The 21827-nt window shown below is 46.7% G+C and overlaps 2 protein-coding genes and 3 non-coding genes across 5 annotated transcripts; 2 read left to right on the top strand and 3 right to left on the bottom strand.

Moving 5' to 3' along the window:
• Nucleotides 1-548: 548 nt before the first annotated feature.
• LOC143826566 (vomeronasal type-2 receptor 26-like) lies at nt 549-5457 on the top strand. The gene is made up of 4 exons (XM_077315402.1): nt 549-1352; nt 2640-2867; nt 3691-3817; nt 4559-5457. The coding sequence occupies exons 1-4, from the start codon at nt 549-551 to the stop codon at nt 5455-5457; spliced, it is 2058 nt and encodes a 685-aa protein (XP_077171517.1).
• Nucleotides 5458-7641: 2184 nt separating this feature from the next.
• TRNAM-CAU (transfer RNA methionine (anticodon CAU)) lies at nt 7642-7713 on the top strand. Its single transcript has one exon. It is a non-coding gene; the product is annotated as a tRNA-Met (tRNA).
• A 336-nt stretch (nt 7714-8049) lies between these two features.
• On the bottom strand, nt 8050-8122 carry TRNAK-CUU (transfer RNA lysine (anticodon CUU)). The gene has a single exon. It is a non-coding gene; the product is annotated as a tRNA-Lys (tRNA).
• Nucleotides 8123-8448: 326 nt separating this feature from the next.
• TRNAM-CAU (transfer RNA methionine (anticodon CAU)) lies at nt 8449-8521 on the bottom strand. The gene has a single exon. It is a non-coding gene; the product is annotated as a tRNA-Met (tRNA).
• Nucleotides 8522-9513: 992 nt separating this feature from the next.
• LOC143825546 (histone H2A type 2-C-like) lies at nt 9514-10096 on the bottom strand. Its single transcript, XM_077313600.1, has one exon. It carries the CDS (start codon nt 10000-10002, stop codon nt 9613-9615), a length of 390 nt encoding a protein of 129 aa, XP_077169715.1. The 5' UTR covers nt 10003-10096; the 3' UTR covers nt 9514-9612.
• Between the last annotated feature and the right edge of the window lie 11731 nt (nt 10097-21827).

Below are 21827 nucleotides of genomic sequence, written 5' to 3'. Positions count from 1 at the left end.
TCCCACCCCCAGGGAAACATGCCTGGCCTCAATCAGTGCCAGGGCCTTTTTGGTCCTGGCCCCCACCTGATGGAACGAGCTCCCAGAAGAGCCCCGGGCCCTGCGGGAGCTTCCAGCGTTCCGCAGGGCCTGCAAAACAGAGCTCTTCCACCAGGTCTATGGTTGAGGAGAGCACAGCAAGGAAGATCTGTCTGGGGGCCCCCAGCGTTGAACAGTGTGAGTGGTGGCTTAGCTATATTTCATCTGTGCCCCTCTTCCCACCCCCTCTATTAGATATTAATGGGGGATTGAAAGTTGAAGGTGGAGTTATTCCACCATGTTCTCTGTGACTTTGTTGTTTTTTTGTGGTATGTTTTTATGTCCCTGGGTTTTATCAGGGGTTTAAAGGGCTTTTATTGTGGACAACTGTACCCCTCCATGAGCTGACTTTGGGAATGGCAGGAAACAAATCAAAATAACAATAATAACAAAACAAAATGTTTATTTGCTTTTAGTTCACCTATGGTTCCATTGCCCCAGGGCTGAGAAACAAAGAACAATCCCACTCCATGTACCAGATGGTCCCAAATGAAGCTACTCAATATGTAGGAATTGTCTTGTTGCTCCAGCATTTCAGATGGACATGGATTGGACTTCTGGCCATAGATGATGAGAATGGGGAAAAATTTGTACAGGTGCTGACTCCGTTGCTTATCCAGAACGGCATCTGTCCTGCTTTTATAGAACGAACCCCTAGCATTACTAATGTACATGATACCACTGATTTATACTTCACACTGATTGAAAAATATCCAGTGGTGATGGAGAACAGAGCCAGTGTTGTCGTTGTCAATGGAGAATACCCTTCCATGCAGAATATAAGATTCATGATCTATGGAGTCTTGCTCATGTATTCCACAACTCCGAGTGGTAAGGTGTGGATTGTGACGTCACAGTGGGATTTTGCATCCCTGACCTTTCAAAAGAACTGGGATTTACAGCCTTTCCACGGCGCATTGTCCTTCGCTGTTCATTCAAAGGAGCCACTGAAATTCCAAAACTTTCTTCAAAATGTGAGGATTAACTGGGCCACAGGAGATAGCTTTATCCAGAATTTCTGGGAACATGCATTCAATTGTTCACTGAGCACTTCCGATGCAGCTGAGCGTGTGGGCACATGCACCGGAGAAGAGAAATTGGAGAGCCTGCCTGGGCCTTTTTTCGAAATGTCTATGATGAGCCACAGTTACAGCATCTACAACGCTGCCCATGCTGCGGCGCATGCTTTACATGCTCTGTCTGAACACAGATCCAAGCATAAATTGTTTGGGACGAGAGGGAGAATGAATCGTCAAACTATGCAGCCATGGCAGGTGACAACTTTATCCAACACAGAGACATAAAAGCCACCACACTCTTTGTTGTTGTCGTTAGTTGTTAAGTCATGTCCGACCCATCGCGACCCCATGGACAATGATCCTCCAGGCCTTCCTGTCCTCTACCATTCCCAGGAGTCCATTTAAGTTTGCACCGACTGCTTCAGTGACTCCATCCAGCCACCTCATTCTCTGTCGTCCCCTTCTTCTTTTGCCCTCAATCGCTCCCAGCATTTGGCTCTTCTCCAGGGACTCCTTCCTTCTCATGAGGTGGCCAAAGTATTAGGTTTGTAGTTAAACTAGATCAGTGTTTTTTACCTGGATTGGCAACAGATCCCCTGGCTTGGATGCATCGAGGACTTTCCCAAACCGAACTACCTGGGACACGCTGCTCTATGACTGTTGCCAGTGCAGTCTGACCAATGCAGTATATAACAGGACTATGACATCTAGTGATTTTGATGTGAAGCCCAAGATTGCATTCACCTTCTTGGCCGCTGCATCGCCCTGTATGTTCGTATTAGCTGACAGTCCACAAGTACATGTATTAGCTGACAGTCCACAAGTACATGAATATGGGATGGGTGATAGACTTCTGGGTACCTGTGTGTTTGAACGAGATCTTGGGATATTTGTGGACTGTAAGCTAAATACCAGCAGACAGTGTGGCATGATAGTAAAAAAAGATGACTACATCAACAGGGGCATGGCATCAAAATCACAAGATGCCATTGTATACCATGTTGGTCAGACTACACCTGGAGTGTTCAATTCCAGAGGCCTCACTTCAGAAAAAAAAAACATGGACCAAATGGAGAGGTTGCAGAAGAGAGCGATGAGGAGGATACAGGGCCTGGGGACCAAGCCCTGTGAGGAAAGGCTGAGGGACTGGGGAATGATCAGCCTGGAGAAGAGGAGGTGGAGAGGGGACATGATGGCTCTCTTGAAGTATTTGAAAGGTTGTCACTTAGAGAAGGGCAGGGAAAGGTTTGTGTCAGCAGCAGAGGACAGGACCCACAGTCATGGGTTTAAAACATGTGCAGAATGGTACAGGGGGGGAAATTTACAGAGTAGTTCGACAGTGGATTCAGCTGCCTAAGGAGGTGGTGAGCTCCCCCTCACTGGCGGTCTTCAAGCAGTGGCTGGTCAGATCCTTCTCCTGGATGCTTGAGGCTCATCTTTAATTGAGCAGAGGGTGGGACTAGATGGCCTATGTGGCCCAACTCTAGGATTCTACAGGCTGTGAAAGGCTGCAGTATTCATTGAATCTTTATTTTTATGCAGCTCCATCCGTTGCTGGGAAATGTATTGTTTAACAACAGTGCGGGAGACACGGTTCGTTTTGACGAAAACGGAGAATTAATGACAGAGTTTGATATTATAAACTGGATCACTTTGTCCAACAGCTCGTTTATCAAAGTAAAAGTTGGAAAGCTGGACCCTCGTGCCCCTGTTGGCAAAAAACTGACCATCGTTGATGACATGATTGTGTGGCACGGACATTTTAACCAGGTAAGACGTTGTTGTACAGACTTTAGCCCACAAAGGAAATAAACAATGTCTAGGTAAAATGTGCATTTGTTCAAAAATATTCATATTCAGTCTTCATAATTATGTATGTGATTTTGGAAGGAAGCCTACCTTTATTTGGTGGGAGATGCCATAGTATGCCATGTCGTACCTTAGTACGAGAACACAGAATTGCAGCATATAATTCTTAGATCTGCTGTGGAAGGGGCTGCCTAAGGAGGTGGGGAGCTCCCCCTCACTGGCGGTCTTCAAGCAGTGGCTGGACAGATCCTTCTCCTGGATGCTTGGGGCTGATCCTGCATTGAGCAAGGCTTGGGACTAGATGGCCTTTAGGGCCCCTTCCCACTCTATCACCATCTATGACCCTCACTCAAGTGGAGGTGGAGCCCTTTTGACCTTGCCCTCTTTGAACAATACATCCACTTCTGGGAAGTTAGACATCCCTGCCATTCTTAGACTTGGGCCTCAACACAAAGCCATAGAAACTGTGTTGCTATTTGTTTTCTTGCTTCCCTTCAAGGCTGTTCTGTTCTGGATCTCCAAATTCTCGTTTTGGCATGCTATGATTTGTTGATTTGCACAGAGGCATCTTCTGTGATTGTTGGCGGGGTAAGCCAAGGACACTAACTCTTCCCTTGTAGTTCCGGCTCTACCCTTGATGGAAAGCTTTTGGGAGCCAACAACTCTCAATGAGGAAGCCTCATTAGCTACTCAGTACAAAAGCCTAGAGAAGCCCCCCCCCATGTCCCTGCTTAATAGCCCCCCTTCCCCCAGCTTAAAATTTCGCATTTCTCTTGGTGTACAGGTGCTGCCCGTTTCTCTGTGCAACAACCACTGCAATCCTGGTTATCAGAGGCAAAGGAAAGAGAAGGAGCCATTCTGCTGTTATGAGTGTATTTCATGTCCAGAAGGGAAGATATCTGACCAACTGGGTAAGAAGAAGAAGAGGGTTCTTATATGCCGCTTTTCTCTACCCAAAGGAGTCTCAAAGGGGCTTACAATCGCCTTCCCTTTCCTCTCGCCACAACAGACACCCTGTGAGGGAGGGGAGGCTGAGAGAGCCCTGATATCACTGCCCGGTCAGAGCAGCTTTATCAGGGCTGTGACTAGCCCAAGGTCACCCAGCTGGCTGCAGGTGGAGGAGCAAGGAATCAAACCCGGCTCACCAGATTAGAAGCCACCGCTCTTAACCGCTACAACTACACTGGCTCAGATACAGGATAGTTCTCAAAATGCCTGGTGTGCTTCATCAAAATTGTGCTTCGTCAACCATGTTTAAAGCAAGCCAAGCCCCCACAGCACTAACTAACTGTTCTAATTGCTGTTTTCAGTCATGTTGTTTGTTGGTTCTGGAGGCAAGGAGGGAGGAAGTGGGTTCAAGGGTCAGGAAGTCTCCCATTAAGCCCATCAGGACACTGAAGGAGATTATTTGGGGGAAAAAACAGGAAGTTCCTGACCTAACTATGCTAAATATACCTCTCCCCCCCAGTGCCCCCTACAGGACACTCTCTATATTCTGCTCAATCATGCACATTGCAGATCTTGCATATTCCAACAGATTGCAATCTCTGTTTTTGGGATGACCTTTTAAAATGAAGAACACCATTTCTAATTAAACATAAATTGTTAAAGTCCAACTGCTTGAGAGGGAGGAGTATGTCTTCTTTTTTTAGACATGGATGCCTGTGTCAGCTGCCCAGAAGATCACTATGCAAACCAGGGCCAGAGTCAATGCGTTCCCAAGATCCTTGTCTTCCTCTCATTTGAAGAACCTTTGGGCATCATTTTAACCTTCCTGGCTCTGCTCTTGTCTCTGCTCACAGCTCTGGTGTTTGCAGTCTTCATTAAGCACCAGGACACGCCCATCGTCAAAGCCAACAACCTGAGCCTTACCTACATCCTCCTCGTCTCTCTCATTCTCTGCTTCCTCTGCTCTGTACTCTTCATTGGACAGCCAAACCCCGTGTCCTGCCTCCTCTGCCAAACAGCTTTCAGCATCGTCTTCTCCATGTCTGTGTCTTCTGTGCTGGCAAAAACGGTGACAGTGGTGTTGGCTTTTGTGGCCTCCAAACCAACAAACCTTTTCCGAAAATGGTTAGGGAAAAAACTGGCATATGCTATTGTTTTTTCCTGCTCCTTTGTTGAAGTGGGCATTTGTAGCCTTTGGCTGTGGACTTCCCCCCCATTCCCAGACGTAGACATGCATTCGCTCACTGGAAAAATTATACTGCAATGTAATGAAGGATCGGAGGTCATGTTTTACTGTGCCTTGGGCTATATGGGCTTCCTCGCTGCAGTCAGTTTCACGGTGGCTTTCCTGGCCAGGAAGCTGCCGGACACTTTCAATGAAGCCAAGTTCATCACCTTCAGCATGTTGATCTTTTGCAGCGTTTGGCTAACTTTCGTTCCCACCTACCTGAGCACGAGAGGAAAAGACATGGTGGCCGTGGAGATCTTCTCCATCTTGGCCTCCAGCGCTGGCTTGCTGGGCTGCATCTTCTTGCCTAAGTGCTATATCATCGTTCTGAAGCCGGAGTTGAACAGCAAGGAAAATCTCATAAGAAACAAGTGAAAGCTGTCGTTGTGTTTGTATTGTGTGCATTTCATAGAATCATAGAGTTGGAAGGGACCTCCAGGGACATCTAGTCCAACCCCCTGCACAATGCAGGAACAACTACCTGCTCACCCACAGTCACCCTAATTCCATGCCCAGTGATCCCCCACCACCAGCTAAAATCTCCAGAATCCAGCCTGGCGTGGAGGAAATTCACCTACCATGTTCTTGTTTTGTGTAAACAGCCCTGAGCCTTCTGGGAGGGCGGTATAATAAATAAATAAAGTGAAATAAAGTGAGCTGTTTGAAACCTGTTTTTATTATGAAATGTTGTAACCCTTCCGGAGTTGAAGGAAGGGAGGGAGGGAGGAACAGATCCTGCCTAGTAATTGGATGGGAGACCCTCAAAGATTTGGATGGTAGTTCCTCAAAGGACCACTAGGGGTCATGATGCAGAGGCAGGCAATGGAAAATCACCCCCTTGCCTAGCTGCCAGACAATCTCCTGACTACATTACACACGCTGCACAAACCATAAATAAATAAGTTTACGTATCTTTTTAATTGCTATGTATTTTGCCTTCATGGGCTCTTTGCCTGTTTTTGAGTTCTTTGCACAAGAACCAGACTTCGGGCACACCTCGACAGGAGCAGCAGAGTCCTCGCAACGTGTTAACAGGAGGGCAAAACTGGAGTTCAAAGCTTAATTGGGGAGGGGGGCACAGAAGCATCCAGTCCTGCTGGTGGGATCCCTGAGTGAACTTCCTCTTGGAGCATTTTTTCACAAGACATTAAACAATCATAGAGGTGGATCTCTAGGGTCATCTAGTCCAACCCTCTGCTCAATGCAGGAATTCCCTGCATCCCGACTACCTGTCTACCCACAGTGCCCCCAATTTCATCTGGAAGGATGGTGAAGTTCAAAGAAATAATGTAATGTTAGAATGTGATGTCACGCAGGGGTAGTCAACCTGTGGTCCTCCAGATGTCCATGGACTACAATTCCCATGAGCCCCTGCCAGCGTTTGCTGGCAGGGGCTCATGATACTTGTAGTCCATGGACATCTGGAGGACCACAGGTTGACTACCCCTGATGTAACGGATGTAACATGGGATGTAACATGACTGCTCTTTGTCCTTTTTGGTAATCCATGCTTTAATTACAAAATAATTTTTAATGGACTTATTCTACAAGGGTTGTTAATTCTGAGGCGCTGGATGGGTTTTACAATCCCTCCTGGGCAATTAGCAACTCCCCAAAACTTATTATCGTTGCAAAAAGGCGTCTCTCCTTTGTTTGAGTCTACAGAACATGCGTCGGTGACCCCCAGATGTTTCTCTCTTTTTCAACGCCTAATCTTTTCTGCTGTGTAAGGAAAGTCCTTATAAACACTACTTTATTTTCAATCTCGACCCAAAGATTTAGTCCTTGTTGGAAACCATCCTCCGTGCATTTCAACAGTCCTTTATTCTTTTCAAGGGATTTTGAGTATGAACTCGTTAAAAGGGCTTTAAAGACCCAATATTTAATGTCATTTTTAAAAATCGGTCTGGGCGTAAGCGTGCATTTGACCACCGGGTGGCAGTGCAGGATTAATTTTCACGGTTGCGCCGCGCTTTTTATCCAGAGCGTGTGTCTTATATGGATTTCTGGCGCGCACAGACAAAGGGTCTTTTTTAGAAGCCCCTGCAGACCGGGTTTTTCATGTTTTCTTCCTCCACGGCTGACTATATGCAAAATCGGTCAGTCCCTCCGAGAGAGGGTTTTGTGTGAAGCCGCAAAAAGAACGAAAGAAGGAAATCCAGAGGAAATGCAGATCGGGATGCCCCGTTTCTCTTTTACGCCGACGAATCTTTCTCTCGCCTAAAGTCTGGCTTGCATTTCGCAGCGTCGAAAGAGCAAAAGAAAGCCACTTTCAAAAGCGGCCGTTTCCTCCAAAGCTGATCTCTGTTGCCTGGAGATCTGTCACAATCCTGGGAGATCTCCCGCCGCCCCCTGGAGACTGGCACCCTACCCAGGATGCTTCTCCTCTGGCTAATATTCAGCCGGGTATTCAGCCGTGCAGCTCCTAAATTCATGCCTTTCACTGGATGGAGGACATTTCCAACCCCCGCCTAGTTAGGGTCTTGGGGAAATTCACCTTTGCCGGACAGTCTGCAGTCAGAGTTTTAAACATCATAGAGCACAGCATAAAGCGAACAGAGCAGAGTGGCGCAGCGGAAGCGTGCTGGGCCCATAACCCAGAGGTCGATGGATCGAAACCATCCTCTGCTAAGTTAATTTTATTCGCCTCAATATTTTTCTTTTCTCCCTCCAAAAAAATTAACCACCCCTATTCAGTAATTATCAACCGACCCAGTGCCCATATAAATTCCCCCCTATTAGTACCTAGCTAATTTCTTTAATCAATCAATTAATTGGGAGATTGTTCCCCGCTTCTTTAATAGGATTAAAGTCAGCTATAAACATACGATTGCCATGATGTGTCCCATCGCTATAGTGGATAAAATGCGGGCTCTCGCCTGAGCCACATTTTGTGTTCTTGAGGTTTTTTAACAATGGGAAAGTCAACCTGCAAAAGAATCGGTTGAATGGGGAAAAGAGTGCTATCGCCCAACGTGGGGCTCGAACCCACGACCCTGAGATTAAGAGTCTCATGCTCTACCGACTGAGCTAGCCGGGCACTACAGTTGTGTCTTTTCGAAATGTTTATATAGAGAGATCATAGTGGGCAGTTGTAAATACTTCCAGGGACTTTCTTGTCTACCTGTCTTTGGTATAAGAAGTCGCAATGATTTTGTGCGTACAGAGGGAAAGTATACGCGGGAATTACTTTTGCCCAAGCATTACAGGCCAACTTCTAATATTCAATTTAAAAAAAAAGTGGACCCAGAGCTTCTTGTGAATTAGAAAACAGAGGCAATTCCAAGAGAACGCTTTGCACGCAGCGTATGCACCAAATACCATTTGCAATTTGGACACTGAAATCCAGGACCCAAACAAAACGTTTGCCCTCTCTGAGGCTCGAACTCAGGACCTTCAGATTATGAGACTGACGCGCTGCCTACTGCGCTAAGAAGGCACGAGAGTAAAATTCTCCAGATTTATTACAAAGAGGAAACAGCATAGTGGGGAGGCAGAAGGCAGACAAACTGTAGCTCTCCAAATGTTCCTAGACGCCATGAGCGCCTTGCAAGCATAGCCAACTGGCAGGGGCTCATGGGAATTGTAGACCACAAACACCGGGAGAGCTACCTGCAATCTTTACCCAATGCTTCTCCATCTATTTGCACATTAGTGAGAAGGGAAGGTGAGACAGAGAGAGGGAGATTCTCTGGCCGGGCCTTAGACTCTGTGCTACTCCCATCAAAGCATTTATGTTCTGCAATAAGGTGGGTCAGACCCCCTTTTTCAAATCTCCCACGTTTACAGCCCTTTGGCCCCTTCCTTTCCCCCCTTCACCTCCCCCCAAAATCTCTGCGATCCTACCAATTGATCTGACGCCACCACCACCCCCCAATCGTCACGCTTGCTCCGATTGGCCCTAACTTTTAAAAAAGAAATTCCCGCGCTTGCACTGATTGGCCCGCGCGTTTCCCCTTCTCTTCCTTTCAAAATTCGCGCGTTTGCAGTGATTGGCCCGACCCTTCCGGTCTTCGGTCTCTGCCGCCGTTTGCAAAGGAGCTACTTAATGATATTTGATTGCATTTTCTCTCCCAGCCCCGGTTTCCATCGGCGAGTCGGCGGATTGCCAAGAACCGCTCGGCGGCTCCGTAGCTGCAGCGAAACCTCCCGAATCGGCCCTCCCAAACTTGTCCCGCGGGAAGCTCCCGCTTTGGAACAGGAGCCCAGCGACCCCTTCAAAACCGACCCAGTGTGATTCCCAATGCAAGTCCTCAGGTGCATGCGCAGGATCACACGAAAGCAGCTGGCCCTGCAACACAGTTCATTAAATTTGCTCCTACTAAATATATATCAAATAACTTAGAATTTAAAATGCAACTGAACATATAAACATTTTAAACTAACACACTCCACTTGAAAACTAGTGGCTGCACGAGACCCAAAGAATCCCTTAGACGTGCAATGAGCAGCTCTTTCTTGGACGTTTTGGGTGGCTCTGAGAAGAGCCTTTGTGGGGCGTAGGGGGGGGGGGGGACTCTGGGCCGGGGCTCACTTGCCCTTGGCCTTGTGGCTCTCGGTCTTCTTGGGCAGGAGCACGGCCTGGATGTTGGGCAGGACGCCGCCCTGCGCGATGGTGACCTTGCCCAGCAGCTTGTTGAGCTCCTCGTCGTTGCGGATGGCCAGCTGCAGGTGGCGCGGGATGATGCGCGTCTTCTTGTTGTCGCGGGCGGCGTTGCCCGCCAGCTCCAGGATCTCGGCCGTCAGGTACTCCAGCACCGCCGCCAGGTACACCGGCGCCCCGGCGCCCACCCGCTCGGCGTAGTTGCCCTTGCGCAGCAGGCGGTGCACGCGGCCCACCGGGAACTGCAGCCCGGCCCGCGACGAGCGCGTCTTCGCCTTCGCCCGCGCCTTCCCGCCCTGCTTGCCGCGCCCAGACATCTTGTTCCAAGCAAAGAATCGACCCCCGACGACTCTTGCAAAGCTCACTGGTCCAAGAGACCCTTTTCCCAACCTTTATATTCTTTCTCTGGGTGCTGCAAAGAGAACATTCTGATTGGCTTATTTCAAACCTGTTGTTCCCGACGGCCAATGAGCACGGCGCTCCTCGGGCTGGCCAATGACAGAGGGGATTCTGGAAGCAGCGAATCAGAAGCGCAGGCACGGTGCGCGCAGGGGAATTGACCAATTGGAGCTCGTCCTGCGGACATCCAAGCCGGGAAAGAGTGGTCATTATATATTCCGGCCAATGGCGAGAGGCGCGTTTGCAATGCCTCATTTGCATAAGGCTCTTATAAATATCTATCTATCTATCTATCTATCTATCTATCTATCTATCTATCTATCTATCTATCTATCTATCTATCTATCTATCTATCTATCTATCATCTTAGATTTTTATACTGCCCTTCCATATGCCTCTGGGTGGTTTACATATAACATCATATAACATGGATCTTTCTCTTTTTCAGAGAAGAGCACGCTGGAATACTTGAAAGTTTAGCAAAAAGATCCACTGTTGTAAGTTCTCAATAAAAACATTTTCATGAAAGTAAATATTAATTTGTGTTGCATTTGCTCAGCACAGGTCTTGATGGGGTGGTTGATGAAGCCTTATTATTGTTAATAATAACCTGTGAGGTCGGTGGGGCTGAGAGAGCTCTGATAGAACTGTGACTGGTCCAATGTTTCCCAGCTGGCTGCATATGGAGGAGTGGTGAATCAAGCCCACTCAATATTAATAATTTATTTTATATCCTGTCCCTCACTCAGGATCTCGGGCTGGCTAACAACCTGATTAAAGGATTAGAATTAACACCCTTATAAAACCATAAATGGATATAAAATGTAAAGAATCCATAAAACATGGAGAAATGAAAATGCCAAAGTAAAGAAATTAGTATATGGGAGTATTTCAGACACTTGGGGCTTGTCACTTATACAAAAGTTATTCCTGAACACAGGTTTTAACTAGGTTTGAGCGTGGGGTACCTTTAAGTCCTTCATTCATGGTATAAATTTTCGGCAGGGGTAGTCAAACTGCGTCCCTCCAGATGTCCATGGACTACAGTTCCCATGAGCCCCTGCCAGCATTTGCTCATGGGAATTCTAGTCCATGGACATCTGGAGGGCCGCAGTTTGACTACCCCCGCTCTATGGCTTCGGCGGCTGAGAGGGCTCTCAAATTCCGCTCCTGCCAGCAAACAAGAAAGGCCCTTTTCAGGGCCACCGACACCTCCTTAAAAGAGCGTTTTTTTTCCTGTCTCTGATAGTTTGCAAAAGTATTTCCATTTTAAAAGGAACTTTGACCAGAAACTTTGCACACCTTGGTCTCCAGGGGGGCGCAATGGACGTGAATCTAATTTTTCTACTGAACAAAGCCGCTTCTCAGAATTGGGGACCTGTTTCTAATGTATATTCTAGACTAGCTGAAATGTGCACATAGTCTGCAAAAGAACAAGGTAGGAGTGTTTGCCGTGCTGCTGGTTTCTGGGAATCAGGTAGATTTTAGGCTCTGCAGTATCCCTTTTTACAGGCTTAAACACAACGGCTAAACGCGGCTTTACAGTCGCCTCTGTGTTTGGCCGGTTGGTGTAGGCAACAGCATGGAATGGGGACTCAGGAAACAGGCAGGGATGTAGCTCAGTGGTAAGGCGCATGCTTTGCATGTACGAGGCCCCGGCATCTCCACCATGTTTATTTTCCCCCCCTTCTCTTAATTTTTTCCTCTAGAAGAGGAGAACGGTGCAAATATATTTTCCCTCCCCTGTGCAAATATATTTTCAGTCACCAGGGAAATACCAGTAAGTTTTATAAGCCAGTGATAATTTGGGAACAAGGACAGGCCGAGTCCGTCTTTGCCTTGCGATGCTAAAGCAAAACATGCAGTCCTTTGATGAAACGAGAACTAAAATCTCCTTGCAGGTCTACTCGAGAGAAAACAGCTTTGTGCCGAGGAGAGCCTTATCTGCAAAATGGCCCCCAGCACTGAATTAGTAATCTGGTTCTCATTGCAGGAAATAGTGCGGGGGTGATAATGGGGAATAAAATAAAATAAACCCATTTCCTCGCAGGGAACCCCGATCGGTCAGTCAGTGGCTGGCCGGGAGGAGGAGGGAGGGAAGGGGCTGAGTCTCCTGGCATGCACTTTCGCCCTGAAAGGCCTCCGCTTACTCCTGAGAAGGAATTCTGTATGCAGATAACAGGCAAACAGAGGAAATCGCCCTCCTCCTTGTGAGCTGTTGTCCCAATGCAGAGAGCTGAGAGGGGCGAGAGACATCTGACAGAAATGCTAATGTTGTGTATTGTGAGCGGGTGGGCAGGAAGGGATGTGCCAGTGTTTGTCTCTTGCGGCCCTTCCTTGCAGACCCAGGGAATTGGGTGCAGGCGAGGGTCCCCCACACTCTCCCTCCCCCTGGGGCCCGGTCTGCTCCCTTCGATCTCCCTTCGATCTCCCCCCTCCCCCATTCGCATTTTGTGTTCGGTGGGAGGGCAGGGGATGCCAGCTCTCCTCTCCTTGAAAGAAATCCTTTGCACCTTCCTCAGAGGAGCCAAAAAGGGACTTCTCCACCCACCTGCCCCCTCTACCCCACTGGCCTTCTGCCCTGTAGGGCTTCCGTCTTCCTGCCTGCCCCAGAGCCCATAAGCTGGTCTTAGCAGAGGGGGGATCCATTCTTCCTCCCCCTCAGCCCTGCTTTCTCTCTCCTACCCGGGATTTCAGCATTATTGGGAAGTTACATTTTCCCTGGTGATAGAAATTGGGAATCACTGTAGAGATGCTTACGGGGTTTATTGTCTTTAGTTATATAGGTGGCAGGAAGCTATGAGAAAATATAAAATAATGTTCATAGACGGCTTCAAATTTAAAAGGTAATTATTTTATTGTACCAATTTGATTTGTCATAACAAGTAATAAGACATATGCAATAATACTTGTAACGTTATGCTTTATTATTAGCCCTTGAAGAAGACTTTTGTTTTCAAAAACGAGATTATACCTGATCATGTTCTGGCAAATTTATAAAACAGAATAAAAGTTCAGCTATAAGCAGCCAGTTTGGTCGGTTTCTTCTTTTTCTTCTGTCACGTTCAGTTCTTTCTGTACTGCAGCCGCTCTTGCGAAGCTCTCCGCGCCACCCGGAACTTGGATTCTCACTGGTAACTGGGGCTTCTCAAAGGCTCTGCTCCTTCTTTAGGTGACTCCCTGTTCTTCTCCTCTGCAGTCCTACTGCCCACCCCCAGGTTCCCCCCCCCTTTAGTGATTTCAGCTCTTTTTGCTAGCAACCTTGGCAGAGACAGGGAGCCACCAGCACTCCAGAAATACTCCTGATGGTTGGAAGTTGTTCCCCTTCAAGATCCCGCAGTTGGGTCCCCATTCCCCCTCTTCTGGAACAATCCAGGAGCCCTACTGTGCTAGAATCCCATGGACCTCGCAAGCCCAATTTCCAGACCCTGGGAGATTGTGATGCTTCTTCCACAGAGACTCTTTGGGGTACTTCAGCCTCCCCTGCCCTAGGACTCCGCTCTCCTGCGATTTGAGCTCTTTTTATTACCAGCAGCTGGACCCCTTTGGTGCCAGTACACAGACCCTTTACTTATGCATATAAACCTAACTGGTACCAGCACCCAATGTGCACCTGAATCCAATTGGTGCCAGCTGCCAGACACTTTGCATGTGTACCTAAACCAATTTGTTGACAGTAACCCTGTGCATATAAACCAATCTGACACCTGTAACCAGACCTTTCCTGTGTGCACGAGAACCAATTTCTGACAATAGCCATGAACATATAAAACCAATTTGGCTTACAATCACCTTCCCTTTTCTCTCCCCACAACAGATACTCTGTCAGGGTGCGGACGCTTAAAGAGCCCTGATATTACTGAATAAGAGTGTGTTCTTATATGCCGCTTTTCTCTACCAGTAGGAGTCTCAAAGCGGCTTAAACTTGCCTTCCTGTTCCTCTCCCCACAAAAGATACTCTGTGAGGGAGCGGAGGCTGAAAGAGCCCTGTTTTACTGAGGAAGAAGCGTCTGTTCCTATATGCTGCTTTTCTCTACCAGTAGGAGTCTAAAAGCGGCTTAAACTGGCCTTTCCTTTCCTCTCTCCACTACAGAAACTATGTGAGGGAGCAGAGGCTAAAAGCCCTGATATTACTGAAGAAGAAGAGTCTGTTCTTATATGCCGCTTTTCTCTACCAGTAGGAGTCTCAAAGCGGCTTAAACTCGCCTTCCTTTTCCTCTCCCCACAACAGACACTTTGAGAGGGAGCGGAGGCTGAAAAAGCCCTGATATTACTGAAGAAGTAGTGTTTGATCTTATATGCCACTTTTCTCTACCAGTAGGAGTCTCAAAGCGGGTTACAATCGGCTTCCCATTACTCTCCACACAACAGAAACACTGTGAGGGAGCAGAGGCTGAAAGAGCCCTGATATTACTGAAAAAGAATATGTTCTTATATGCCGCTTTTCTCTACCAGTAGGAGTCTCAAAGCGGCTTACAATCACCTTCCGTTTCCTCTCCCAACAACAGATACAATGTGAGAGTGTGATGGCTGTAAAAGCCCTGATATTAATGAAGAAGAGTCTGTTCTTATATGTTGCTTTTCTCTACCAGTAGCTCAAAGCGGCTTAAATTTGCCTTCCCTTTCCTCTCCGTACAACAGATACAATGTGAGGGAGCAGTAGCTGTAAAAGCCCTGATATTACTGAAGAAGTAGTGTTTGATCTTATATGCCACTTTTCTCTACCAGTAGGAGTCTCAAAGCGGCTTAAACTCACCTTCCCTTTTCTCTCCCCACAACAGATACTCTGTCAGGGTGCGGAGGCTGAAAGAGCCCTGATATTACTGAAAAAGAGTGTGTTCTTATATGCCGCTTTTCTCTACCAGTAGGAGTCTCAAAGCGGCTTACAATCACCTTCCCTTTCTTCTCCCTACAACAGATACAATGTGAGGGTGCGATGGCTGTAAAAGCCCTGATATTAATGAAGAAGAGTCTGTTCTTATATGCTGCTTTTCTCTACCAGTAGCTCAAAGCAGCTTAAATTTGCCTTCCCTTTCCTCTCCCTACAACAGATACTATGTGAGGGAGCGGTAGCTGTAAAAGCCCTGATATTACTGAACAAGTAGTGTTTTATCTTATATGCCACTTTTCTCTACCAGTAGGAGTCTCAAAGCGGCTTAAACTTGCCTTCCCGTTCCTCTCCCCACAAAAGATACTCTGTGAGGGAGCGGAGGCTGAAAGAGCCCTGTTTTACTGAGGAAGAAGCGTCTGTTCCTATATGCTGCTTTTCTCTACCAGTAGGAGTCTAAAAGCGGCTTAAACTGGCCTTTCCTCTCTCCACTACAGAAACTATGTTAGGGAGCAGAGGCTAAAAGCCCTGATATTACTGAAGAAGAAAAGTCTGTTCTTATATGCCGCTTTTCTCTACCAGTAGGAGTCTCAAAGCGGCTTACAATTGCCTTCCCTTTTCTCTCTCCACTACAGATACTCTGTGAGGGAGCGGAGGCTGAAAGAGAGCTGATATTACTGAAGAAGAGTCTGTTCTTATATGCCGCTTTTCTCTACCAGTAGGAGTCTCAAAGTGGGTTACAATCGGCTTCCCATTACTCTCCACACAACAGAAACACTGTGAGGGAGCGGAGGCTGAAAGAGCCCTGATATTACTGAAAAAGAGTGTGTTCTTATATGCTGCTTTTCTCTACCAGTAGCTAAAAGCAGCTTAAATTTGCCTTCCCTTTCCTCTCCCTACAACAATGTGAGGGAGCGGTAGCTGTAAAAGCCCTGATATTACTGAACAAGTAGTGTTTTATCTTATATGCCACTTTTCTCTACCAAAGCGGCTTAAACTTACCTTCCCGTTCCTCTCCCCACTACAGATACCTTGTAAGGGAGCAGAGGCTGAAAGAGCCCTGATATTACTGAAGGAAGGTCTGTTCTTATATGCCGCTTTTCTCTACCAGTAGGAGTCTCAAAGCGGGTTACAATCGGCTTCCCATTACTCTCCACACAACAGAAACACTGTGAGGGAGCAGAGGCTGAAAGAGCGCTGATATTACTGAAAAAGAGTATGTTCTTATATGCCGCTTTTCTCTACCAGTAGGAGTCTCAAAGCGGCTTACAATCACCTTCCGTTTCCTCTCCCAACAACAGATACAATGTGAGGGTGCGATGGCTGTAGAAGCCCTGATATTAATGAAGAAGATTCTGTTCTTATATGCTGCTTTTCTCTACCAGTAGCTCAAAGCGGCTTAAATTTGCCTTCCCTTTCCTCTCCCTACAACAATGTGAGGGAGCGGTAGCTGTAAAAGCCCTGATATTACTGAACAAGTAGTGTTTTATCTTATATGCCACTTTTCTCTACCAGTAGGAGTCTCAAAGCGGCTTAAACTCACCTTCCCTTTTCTCTCCCCACAACAGATACTCTGTCAGGGTCCGGACGCTTAAAGAGCCCTGATATTACTGAAAAAGAGTGTGTTCTTATATGCCCGTTTTCTCTACCAGTAGGAGTCTCAAAGCGGCTTAAACTCGCCTTCCCTTTTCTCTCCCCACAACAGACACTTTGTGAGGGAGCGGAGGCTGAAAAAGCCCTGATATTACTGAAGAAGAGTCTGTTCTTATATGCTGCTTTTCTCTACCAGTAGCTCAAAGCGGCTTAAATTTTCCTTCCCTTTACTCTCCCTACAACAGATACTATGTGAAGGAGCGGTAGCTGTCAAAGCCCTGATATTACTGAAGAACTAGTGTTTGATCTTATATGCCACTTTTCTCTACCAGTAGGAGTCTCAAAGCGGCTTAAACTTGCCTTCCCGTTCCTCTCCCCACAAAAGATACTCTGTGAGGGAGCGGAAGCTGAAAGAGCCCTGTTTTACTGAGGAAGAAGCGTCTGTTCCTATATGCTGCTTTTCTCTACCAGTAGGAGTCTAAAAACGGCTTAAACTGGCCTTTCCTTTCCTCTCTCCACTACAGAAACTATGTGAGGGAGCAGAGCCTAAAAGCCCTGATATTACTGAAGAAGAAGAGTCTGTTCTTATATGCCGCTTTTCTCTACCAGTAGGAGTCTCAAAGCGGCTTAAACTCGCCTTCTCTTTTCTCTCCCCACAACAGATACTCTGTCAGGGTGCGGAGGCTGAAAGAACCCTGATATTACTGAAAAAGAGTGTGTTCTTATATGCCGCTTTTCTCTACCAGTAGGAGTCTCAAAGCGGCTTAAACTCGCCTTCCTTTTCCTCTCCCCACAACAGACACTTTGAGAGGGAGCGGAGGCTGAAAAAGCCCTGATATTACTGAAGAAGTAGTGTTTGATCTTATATGCCACTTTTCTCTACCAGTAGGAGTCTCAAAGCGGCTTAAACTTACCTTCCCGTTCCTCTCCCCACTACATATACCTTGTAAGGGAGCAGAGGCTGAAAGAGCCCTGATATTACTGAAGGAAGGTCTGTTCTTATATGCCGCTTTTCTCTACCAGTAGGAGTCTCAAAGCGGGTTACAATCGGCTTCCCATTACTCTCCACACAACAGAAACACTGTGAGGGAGCAGAGGCTGAAAGAGCGCTGATATTACTGAAAAAGAGTATGTTCTTATATGCCGCTTTTCTCTACCAGTAGGAGTCTCAAAGCGGCTTACAATCACCTTCCGTTTCCTCTCCCAACAACAGATACAATGTGAGGGTGCGATGGCTGTAAAAGCCCTGATATTAATGAAGAAGATTCTGTTCTTATATGCTGCTTTTCTCTACCAGTAGCTCAAAGCGGCTTAAATTTGCCTTCCCTTTCCTCTCCCTACAACAATGTGAGGGAGCGGTAGCTGTAAAAGCCCTGATATTACTGAACAAGTAGTGTTTTATCTTATATGCCACTTTTCTCTACCAGTAGGAGTCTCAAAGCGGCTTAAACTCACCTTCCCTTTTCTCTCCCCACAACAGATACTCTGTCAGGGTGCGGACGCTTAAAGAGCCCTGATATTACTGAAAAAGAGCATGTTCTTATATGCCCGTTTTCTCTACCAGTAGGAGTCTCAAAGCGGCTTAAACTCGCCTTCCCTTTTCTCTCCCCACAACAGACACTTTGTGAGGGAGCGGAGGCTGAAAAAGCCCTGATATTACTGAAGAAGAGTCTGTTCTTATATGCTGCTTTTCTCTACCAGTAGCTCAAAGCGGCTTAAATTTTCCTTCCCTTTACTCTCCCTACAACAGATACTATGTGAAGGAGCGGTAGCTGTCAAAGCCCTGATATTACTGAAGAACTAGTGTTTGATCTTATATGCCACTTTTCTCTACCAGTAGGAGTCTCAAAGTGGCTTAAACTTGCCTTCCCGTTCCTCTCCCCACAAAAGATACTCTGTGAGGGAGCGGAGGCTGAAAGAGCCCTGTTTTACTGAGGAAGAAGCGTCTGTTCCTATATGCTGCTTTTCTCTACCAGTAGGAGTCTAAAAACGGCTTAAACTGGCCTTTCCTTTCCTCTCTCCACTACAGAAACTATGTGAGGGAGCAGAGCCTAAAAGCCCTGATATTACTGAAGAAGAAGAGTCTGTTCTTATATGCCGCTTTTCTCTACCAGTAGGAGTCTCAAAGCGGCTTAAACTCGCCTTCTCTTTTCTCTCCCCACAACAGATACTCTGTCAGGGTGCAGAGGCTGAAAGAACCCTGATATTACTGAAAAAGAGTGTGTTCTTATATGCCGCTTTTCTCTACCAGTAGGAGTCTCAAAGCGGCTTAAACTCGCCATCCTTTTCCTCTCCCCACAACAGACACTTTGAGAGGGAGCGGAGGCTGAAAAAGCCCTGATATTACTGAAGAAGTAGTGTTTGATCTTATATGCCACTTTTCTCTACCAGTAGGAGTCTCAAAGCGGCTTAAACTTACCTTCCCGTTCCTCTCCCCACTACATATACCTTGTAAGGGAGCAGAGGCTGAAAGAGCCCTGATATTACTGAAGGAAGGTCTGTTCTTATATGCCGCTTTTCTCTACCAGTAGGAGTCTCAAAGCGGGTTACAATCGGCTTCCCATTACTCTCCACACAACAGAAACACTGTGAGGGAGCAGAGGCTGAAAGAGCGCTGATATTACTGAAAAAGAGTATGTTCTTATATGCCGCTTTTCTCTACCAGTAGGAGTCTCAAAGCGGCTTACAATCACCTTCCGTTTCCTCTCCCAACAACAGATACAATGTGAGGGTGCGATGGCTGTAAAAGCCCTGATATTAATGAAGAAGATTCTGTTCTTATATGCTGCTTTTCTCTACCAGTAGCTCAAAGCGGCTTAAATTTGCCTTCCCTTTCCTCTCCCTACAACAATGTGAGGGAGCGGTAGCTGTAAAAGCCCTGATATTACTGAACAAGTAGTGTTTTATCTTATATGCCACTTTTCTCTACCACTAGGAGTCTCAAAGCGGCTTAAACTCACCTTCCCTTTTCTCTCCCCACAACAGATACTCTGTCAGGGTGCGGACGCTTAAAGAGCCCTGATATTACTGAAAAAGAGCATGTTCTTATATGCCCGTTTTCTCTACCAGTAGGAGTCTCAAAGCGGCTTAAACTCGCCTTCCCTTTTCTCTCCCCACAACAGACACTTTGTGAGGGAGCGGAGGCTGAAAAAGCCCTGATATTACTGAAGAAGAGTCTGTTCTTATATGCTGCTTTTCTCTACCAGTAGCTCAAAGCGGCTTAAATTTTCCTTCCCTTTACTCTCCCTACAACAGATACTATGTGAAGGAGCGGTAGCTGTCAAAGCCCTGATATTACTGAAGAACTAGTGTTTGATCTTATATGCCACTTTTCTCTACCAGTAGGAGTCTCAAAGTGGCTTAAACTTGCCTTCCCGTTCCTCTCCCCACAAAAGATACTCTGTGAGGGAGCGGAGGCTGAAAGAGCCCTGTTTTACTGAGGAAGAAGCGTCTGTTCCTATATGCTGCTTTTCTCTACCAGTAGGAGTCTAAAAGCGGCTTAAACTGGCCTTTCCTTTCCTCTCTCCACTACAGAAACTATGTGAGGGAGCAGAGCCTAAAAGCCCTGATATTACTGAAGAAGAAGAGTCTGTTCTTATATGCCGCTTTTCTCTACCAGTAGGAGTCTCAAAGCGGCTTAAACTCGCCTTCTCTTTTCTCTCCCCACGACAGATACTCTGTCAGGGTGCAGAGGCTGAAAGAACCCTGATATTACTGAAAAAGAGTGTGTTCTTATATGCCGCTTTTCTCTACCAGTAGGAGTCTCAAAGCGGCTTAAACTCGCCATCCTTTTCCTCTCCCCACAACAGACACTTTGAGAGGGAGCGGAGGCTGAAAAAGCCCTGATATTACTGAAGAAGTAGTGTTTGATCTTATATGCCACTTTTCTCTACCAGTAGGAGTCTCAAAGCGGCTTAAACTTACCTTCCCGTTCCTCTCCCCACTACAGATACCTTGTAAGGGAGCAGAGGCTGAAAGAGCCCTGATATTACTGAAAGAAGGTCTGTTCTTATATGCCGCTTTTCTCTACCAGTAGGAGTCTCAAAGCGGGTTACAATCGGCTTCCCATTACTCTCCACACAACAGAAACACTGTGAGGGAGCAGAGGCTGAAAGAGCGCTGATATTACTGAAAAAGAGTATATTCTTATATGCCGCTTTTCTCTACCAGTAGGAGTCTCAAAGCGGCTTACAATCACCTTCCGTTTCCTCTCCCAACAACAGATACAATGTGAGGGTGCGATGGCTGTAAAAGCCCTGATATTAATGAAGAAGATTCTGTTCTTATATGCTGCTTTTCTCTACCAGTAGCTCAAAGCGGCTTAAATTTGCCTTCCCTTTCCTCTCCCTACAACAATGTGAGGGAGCGGTAGCTGTAAAAGCCCTGATATTACTGAACAAGTAGTGTTTTATCTTATATGCCACTTTTCTCTACCAGTAGGAGTCTCAAAGCGGCTTAAACTCACCTTCCCTTTTCTCTCCCCACAACAGATACTCTGTCAGGGTCCGGACGCTTAAAGAGCCCTGATATTACTGAAAAAGAGTGTGTTCTTATATGCCCGTTTTCTCTACCAGTAGGAGTCTCAAAGCGGCTTAAACTCGCCTTCCCTTTTCTCTCCCCACAACAGACACTTTGTGAGGGAGCGGAGGCTGAAAAAGCCCTGATATTACTGAAGAAGAGTCTGTTCTTATATGCTGCTTTTCTCTACCAGTAGCTCAAAGCGGCTTAAATTTTCCTTCCCTTTACTCTCCCTACAACAGATACTATGTGAAGGAGCGGTAGCTGTCAAAGCCCTGATATTACTGAAGAACTAGTGTTTGATCTTATATGCCACTTTTCTCTACCAGTAGGAGTCTCAAAGCGGCTTAAACTTGCCTTCCCGTTCCTCTCCCCACAAAAGATACTCTGTGAGGGAGCGGAAGCTGAAAGAGCCCTGTTTTACTGAGGAAGAAGCGTCTGTTCCTATATGCTGCTTTTCTCTACCAGTAGGAGTCTAAAAGCGGCTTAAACTGGCCTTTCCTCTCTCCACTACAGAAACTATGTGAGGGAGAAGAGGCTAAAAGCCCTGATATTACTGAAGAAGAAAAGTCTGTTCTTATATGCCGCTTTTCTCTACCAGTAGGAGTCTCAAAGCGGCTTAAATTCGCCTTCCCTTTTCTCTCCCCACAACAGATACTCTGTCAGGGTGCGGAGGCTGAAAGAACCCTGATATTACTGAAAAAGAGTGTGTTCTTATATGCCGCTTTTCTCTACCAGTAGGAGTCTCAAAGCGGCTTAAACTCGCCTTCCTTTTCCTCTCCCCACAACAGACACTTTGAGAGG

Source organism: Paroedura picta, chromosome 16 (genome assembly GCF_049243985.1).
Source record: "Paroedura picta isolate Pp20150507F chromosome 16, Ppicta_v3.0, whole genome shotgun sequence".
Classification (NCBI taxonomy): Eukaryota; Metazoa; Chordata; class Lepidosauria; order Squamata; family Gekkonidae; genus Paroedura; species Paroedura picta.
The sequence above is the reverse complement of the archived record's forward strand: the minus strand, read 5'-3'. Positions and strand labels throughout refer to the sequence as shown.